We start from the raw sequence: 7,028 nt of genomic DNA on the forward strand, positions 1-7,028 counted from the left end.
GATAGATAGATAGATAGATAGATAGATAGCAGGGGTGCAACGATACAGAAAATTCACGGTTCGGTTCGATACTTTAGTCTCACGGTTCGATATTTTTTCGATACAAAAAAGAGAAATTTCCATGCCCCTTTTAACTTGTAACTTATTTATATTAATTATGAACATTTGTTTAACCTCAAAAGTATAGTTTTTTTAATTAAATGTTGCTGAAACAGCAAGTTTCTTAGTGGATCTGTGCTCAAAAATGCAGCCTAGGTGGAGTAGTCGAACACAGATCCACTGATCCTTTAACACAAAGCATCTTCAGAAGACAAGTTGATAAAGTAAATTTTTAAAATCTGTATTGTTCGATACAGCACTGTTCGATACGGTTTGATACGGTTCGATACGGTTCGGTACGGTTCGATACGGTTCGGTACGGGTACATGTGTTGTTGCACCTAGGGGTGCAGCAATACATGTACCCGTATCAAACCGTACCGAACCGTGAATTTCCTGTATCGTTGCACCCCTAACATACTGTATATTGCACCAGTAAAGTGCATAAAAGGATATTTGAGTTTTTGATAATGACTGGACATGCCCTTGTCCCTCGGTCTCAAATTTTACTGATCAGTGTTTTCCTGGCATACAACTCAACATTCCCATGTTTGTTCTGATTACAAGGTTCACTGGTCAGGTTTTGACTGGAACCCTTAAGTGTGGAGTTGGCATCTTTTTTGGTTCTATATGTTATTTTAAAAAGCTTCGGGTGATTTTTACTGTTCAACAGACTTAAGGAGTGAACTTGCATGATTGCTGGTCTGAGATGAACCACCAGTCTGTTTTAAGTATAGAAAAATGTACATAATATTCTAAAGACAGACGTTGTCCACAAAACCTGCACCAATGGGAACCAGTCACTGAGTTWTATGATAAACCACAATAATAATGTGACTCACTGATAACAAAACAAACAACAATAAAAAAACTAATAGTAATTTAAATTCCTCATGTGACTAAAGATACTGTGTCTTCACAGCAAAATAATAACACTGAGATGTCACAATACAAAAGTTCTGCTCACTCGTGTCATGTTCCAACAAAAAGCCTCATAAAAATGAAATCATCTTACGAAGTCACTACTATAATTATAGCAAGTAGCTTTTAGGCTTTCAGATTTCCTGGAAGAAGATAACACTGACAAACAAAAACAAACAGATGAATTAAAGACCAAGCATTCCTTGGACAATTGCATATCGCCCACTACCTTTCACATTACAATTTTAGACTAACATAATCCTATTATGGAGTTATAACCACTATGCCACAACTAATTTTAGCTCAATATGTAAAAAACTCAGTTATAACACTATGTGTTTGTTAAGGTTCATAGCTGTGGCACACGTCTGGAACTGGAGTGACTCCAAAACCTTATTTAATTATTGCTTGCTGGAAGTTTGATTAAAATCTATCAAGTGGTTTGTAAGATATTTTGCTAACAGACAGTCAAGGTTGAGACCAACAGGTAAATGCCAAAGTTTTAAGTTTAAAAAAAAACTGCTATCCATAATGCTCTTTGTATGTTTTAAGCATGTTCAGCTTACACAACAGATTTGAACTTAATAAACGTCAAATCAGTTGACTTTTATCCATTTTTGTGCTGGCTAATATCACTTAGCTGTGACAGCCATCTTAGATTTTGGAAACTTAATTCACATGAAATAAAGCTTCAATACCAATCACTAAATAGTTCATGAAATATTTTTTTCTAACAGACAGAGAGCTGATCTCAACAGTTCATGRTGAAGTTATAAAAAATTTTGCGTAACCTGGTAGTGCTCAGAGTTTGTATGCGGAAGACCCTCAGCTATTAGCACAGCAAATTTTAGATTAATATGGGTAAAATTACTGAACTTTAGCCATTCTTGTCCCCCGTCACCAAGGTGGGGGACGTAGAAATGCTCTTTATCGTTCATCTGTCTGTGACGGGGGACATCAGCGACAGTTGTCAAGCTCTTGCTTGTTGGATTTGCTCAAATTTTCTAGCTGTGGCAAAGGGTGAATCCAAAAGTTAACTAAATAAATTGTATTTACTGTGAAAATGCATTGTGAATGCAAAAAAAATTAAAATAAATAAATAAGCTGAAATCAGCTGTAAAACAGCTATAAAGGCTGAAACTAGCATAAAAGTAGCTGAAAAAGCAGAAAAATGTAAAAATTTTCAGAAATAATCCTAAGCAGCACGTTGGCTGAACGAAGCCTAAAATAGCTGAAATGAACACAAAAAATGTGATATTTAAAAGGCTCTAAGTAGCCCAAAAAAGTTCAACTGTACCCCAAAAAGACAAAAAAAAAAAACTGTTATTAGCTAAAGCAGCCGGAGCATAGAAAGCTTAAATTAGCAAATTGGAGTTGAAATAGGAAGAAAACAAAGATGAAAGGAGTTGAAGGAAACTGAAATTAGCCCAAACAAGCTGAATAAAGTATAACTAGAACAAAGTAAAAGGTTGTAAAAAGGTAAAAGGTGGTGCCTGAAAAAAGCTATAAATAAATAAATAAATAAATAAATAAATAAATAAATAAATAAATAAAGTTCCCTGAGTGATCTGAATGTTTGGATGTATGAGTTATTGGAATATARCACAAAATCTGTAGAAGACGTGTCTGAAAAATGTACAGAAGAATTTTAATAATTTTAACTATACATTTAATTTGAGATATGCTGTGATTGTTTAATGTAGAAATGTAGCAAATGATGCAGTAAACAGAGCTGCTGAAGAATCATATAAAATGAGAGAAATTCATTGTCTCTTTAAAGTGGGGTGGGGGGGGGGGTGTTGTAATGGCTGAGAAATAAACCCAATGACCTGCAGATGTTTCTGCTATTTCTTATTAATGATCAAACCTTTGGTTTCTGGACACATTCAGTCTTCTGGAAGCTCGTCTGTGTCAGTTCAGTTCTGTCTGCTTTAAAGAAGAGGGGGGTAATTACATGACAGTACAGTTCAGCCCAAGCATTACTTTATTTGCCTGGAGGAAGAACAATCACTGCCGACTGTAGTTTCCTGTCCAACAGCAGCAGCTCTGAAGTCTGAGGCAAACTTGTGGYTGTGAGGGGAGAAGCAACACACAGAAAAGGACACTACAAGCTCATTCTGACAGAATAAACACGTTTGGCACGGTTCTGTGGCGAGGTTTAAGCTTGCAGAAAGGCAGCTGAAGACGCGCGTTCCCCCTGCAGAGAGACTGAAAACTTCCCAACATCTGGTCCGGCGCTGGAGGAGGAGGAGGAGGACCGGGGCGAGCCGAGGAGAGTAGGAGAGAGAGAAGTATCTCTGCTGAAGAAAATGCTCTGAATCCGGGCTTCGTGTGACCTGCCTGAGCCGAGGAGAAAGAACCTTTTCTGACCCGAAAACAACTAAAGAGTTGGGAGAAGGAGGAACTTTTGACAGGGGGACAGAAAGGGTGTTGGAGGAAGGTCCCACCTGAGGAGATAAGAGATGAATAAGTCATAAAAAAGGAGAAAAGGAAAAGAAACCAAGCCAGAGAGAAAGGTATGGATGTGTTTGCTGGTGTATTTTGTTTATTTGTTTGCTGTTTCTGACTAGCAAAAATGGAGTTAATGTTCGGCCTAAGCGTGCAGAGACTCGTTTGGAATAAAGAGACTGAGCACTGCGCAGACATGCAATCAAGGTAAACACAACCCTCCCGGGATGGAGGATTTAGCTCGAATATGGCTCTCCATTCACTAAAATAGTTTTCTTTTAAGGCATTAACGTGATTTTGTTGGAGCTTTTGCCTCATAAACAGCGATAATGCCGCCTTATTTTTTTTTTTTTTTTTTTTTGGAAAATTCTCCCAACTTGTCGCCATTTAAATCGAACACGGGGTTTTTTGCGTCTGTCTGTGAAAAGCTAAGTGTTTATCGGGCCTAACGTGTCTTCAGTAAATGACTTCAGTTCAAGAGTTTCAGCTAAACTTCGCTGAGAGTTGTCAAAAACGTTTCAGGGGCAATGAGTGCAAAGTTTGCAGCCACGGGTGCGCGCAAACAGCTGCCCAACTGAGCACAGGAGGAGGCGCGCTCCCGATTCCAATCAGCAGCACGTGAGGGCTGCATTAAACTGGACTCAGAGGTAAAAGGTATAAGGGACGTGCTCACTGTTCATGGCGGTCAGAGCAGGGAGTTCAGCAAGGTTAAAATTGGACTAATTGGTTCTGCTGTTTTTTTTTTTTTTTGAGACTTTATGTAAAAAAAAAGGAGTCTTAAAAACTAGTTTGTGTCATAAGTTTAAACATTATTGTTGACCTGGAGTTTGAGGTAAGTTAAATGATGGGTCAAGACCCAAAAGTGAGTCGCAGACATTTGCCTGCATAGGAAAAAAAAAGTCAAGAAAAAAAATCAAAGTTGTGATTGATATGAAAAATAATGAATAATTTTAATTAAACATTTGATATTAACAGGTGGGTTCTCAGCATACATTTTTTAAAATTTTTGAAATTATTTCTTAGTTGGACAGATTTTAGGACAACAATTTGAAGGAATTTAACACTTTTTGTGTATTTTTATGAAGATTTGTTTCTTCTAAAATTGCCACATAATAATACCACACAGGAGTCTGTCTTCCATGTGCATTTATTTATGAGTCAGCACACACACACACACACACACACACACGCACACACACACACACACACACACACACGCACGCACGCACGCACGCACGCACGCACACACAAAAAATCAGATGACAGCTGTCATCTGCTGAATTATGCAAGTCTATAACTTATTGTGAAATTGTATTATGTCTGCTGATGTTACTGTGCTTCCCTTTTTTATTATTATAGTGGATAATCATTTTCCTTAAGCAAATTAAATAAATATACTTATCATTTGCCCAGAATAAGTTTAAATAAAATATAAGAAAATACTAGAAGTTTTTGCTCTACTCCTGCCTGTCTGCATCAGTGAACTTCCTACGATTTGCTCATTTAATGTTTTGAAAAGGAGCTTTTAAATGATCATAAGGGGGGAAATATATAAATTATTTTGAATAAATATGTAAACGTGTATTTTAAATAAAATTGTAAACAAGGGAGTATTTATGAACAATCTAAAATCATTTATTATAGGAACTGATTTGTTTATTGTCTTTTTCAAAAGCACAGCATTAAATAGACCTCCTGTGTCCGTATTTGTTTCCCTCTGCTGAAAACCCATTCTGTTCAAATGCAGTGTTTCTGATTTAAAATAGCCAAATGCTTGATTGAGTCCATCTCCTCTTACTGCTTCAGGCTTCTTCACCTCCTCCCAGAACAGCCAGGCCTACGCCCATGGACAAGGAGAGGAGCCACACTGCCATCTCCAAAGATCCATCTGATAATGAAAACCCTGATCTGCCAGTTCCCGCTTCACAAACAGCCTCAAACACAGAGAGTGAAAACAGCTGCTCACACCCACCCCCCTGTTCTGGTGATGGTAAGAAAGAGTTTAAAAACACAAACACACACACAGAGAGCATTCATCTCAGGCCTCCAACAGCGTTTTATTTTTCTGATGAATCATACACGAGCTCTTGAAAAAGGAGGTGGTGGATTAGTGATGTGCAAATAAACGAGCTGGATCTGTCATTCAGTCAATAACCAAGAATATAACAAAAGATCACATCTCTCTGAAATGATATGGCAATTATGTCGGACTTTTAACAAACATTTTATAGACATTAAAAAAAAACAACCAGGTGGTGAAATATGACGCTTCAAGTTGGGCAGGACCTGCTTTAATCATCTTGCATCTTTGTGTGACTCATAAAGCTGCTGTTGCCTGTGAAGCTCATTTTAGCTTGATGTTGCATTTTAGTTGCAGGGTGCAACGGTTCTACTATCAGGTGACGGTAACGGCCTTGGATGTTCTGACGGGGCTGGACCAATTCAGCATTGTGGAACACTAAAACTTTCCCTCTACGGGGTTTGGGGGAATTTTGGAATGATCCCTTGACCTTTTTCTCTTTGTGAACTTTGTCATGGTAGAGGCTTACTAACGTGGGGGTGAGGGGGGAGCAGGAGGATGTGGACTCCACTCCAGGGCAGTTATGCGTCTGGATGACTCATCCCAGATCAGCCAGTGCTGATTCAAGTTCCCTCTAGTTTCTCAGAGAAAACAACTGTGCTAACTGTGTATTAGAGTGCAGGTCTTATGGGGTAATTAGGGTAGGTGTGGTTAACAGTTGGGGTAGTGTGCAGAGATTTAAGTGGCTTGTTGCCATGGGAGCCTGCCACAAAAATGTTTGATGGTTGATTCCTTTATCCTTTTCGATTTTTTTGTTTGTTTTGTTTTCTCTTGTTTCTCAAAGGTGCTGCTGTCGTCAGTGCAATGAATTTCTTCTAATTACACGAGCATCTCAGGTTTTGTGGTTAACCACGACTGTAACTATAAATAGCATCAAAATTATTAATAATGCTCGAGGAGTCAACTCTGTCCAAATGTGTTCTTTGTCTTTACCTGTGCACAAAGCCTTTCTGTGGCCTCCTTAACTAAATTTAAACTTTCATTGTTAGCGTATGTGTATGTATAAATGCTGGAGGTTGGAGGAGACGAGGCCCTGCTTTCAGCTCTGCCTCCCTCCTTCACACATCCCCTAAAACGGAGCAGAGCTTTGGAGCAACTCAATAAACACATTGAATTCAGAATTCAAAAAATGCATTTGGACCTTGGGACCGCAGTTCGATGATCGATTTTGTCATCGTTTCATCGGATCTGCGACCGTATGTCTTGGACACTCGGGTGAAGAGAGGGGCGGAGCTGTCAACTGATCACTACCTGGTGGTGAGTTGGCTCCGGTGGTGGGGGAGGAAGCCGGTCAGACCTGGCAGGCCCAAACGTGTAGTGAGGGTCTGCTGGGAACGTCTGGCGGAGTCCCCTGTGAGACGGAGCTTCAACTCCCATCTCCGACTCGACTCAACTTCGAACACGTTCTGGGGGAGGCGGGGGACATTGAGTCTGAATGGACCATGTTCTGTGACTCCATTGACGAGGCGGCTTATCGGAGC

General features: G+C 39.3%; 1 protein-coding gene across 2 annotated transcripts in view; it reads left to right on the plus strand.

Annotated features, from left to right (window-relative positions):
* The first annotated feature begins 3,013 nt into the window (after positions 1–3,013).
* The window catches only part of mdfi (MyoD family inhibitor), a 39,668-nt gene continuing 35,653 nt past the window's right edge, over positions 3,014–7,028 (plus strand). The window contains exons 1-2 of one of the 2 annotated variants that reach the window (XM_014002077.1): positions 3,014–3,535; positions 5,274–5,457. In XM_014002077.1, coding sequence (XP_013857531.1) covers positions 5,313–5,457 — 145 coding nt within the window. In that variant the 5' untranslated portion in view covers positions 3,014–3,535; positions 5,274–5,312. Of the gene's footprint in view, positions 3,536–4,145; positions 4,300–5,273; positions 5,458–7,028 lie in introns of those variants that run through there. The other variant, XM_014002078.1, reaches the window with a different exon arrangement.

Source organism: Austrofundulus limnaeus, unplaced genomic scaffold, assembly GCF_001266775.1.
Source record: "Austrofundulus limnaeus strain Quisiro unplaced genomic scaffold, Austrofundulus_limnaeus-1.0 Scaffold11, whole genome shotgun sequence".
Classification (NCBI taxonomy): Eukaryota; Metazoa; Chordata; class Actinopteri; order Cyprinodontiformes; family Rivulidae; genus Austrofundulus; species Austrofundulus limnaeus.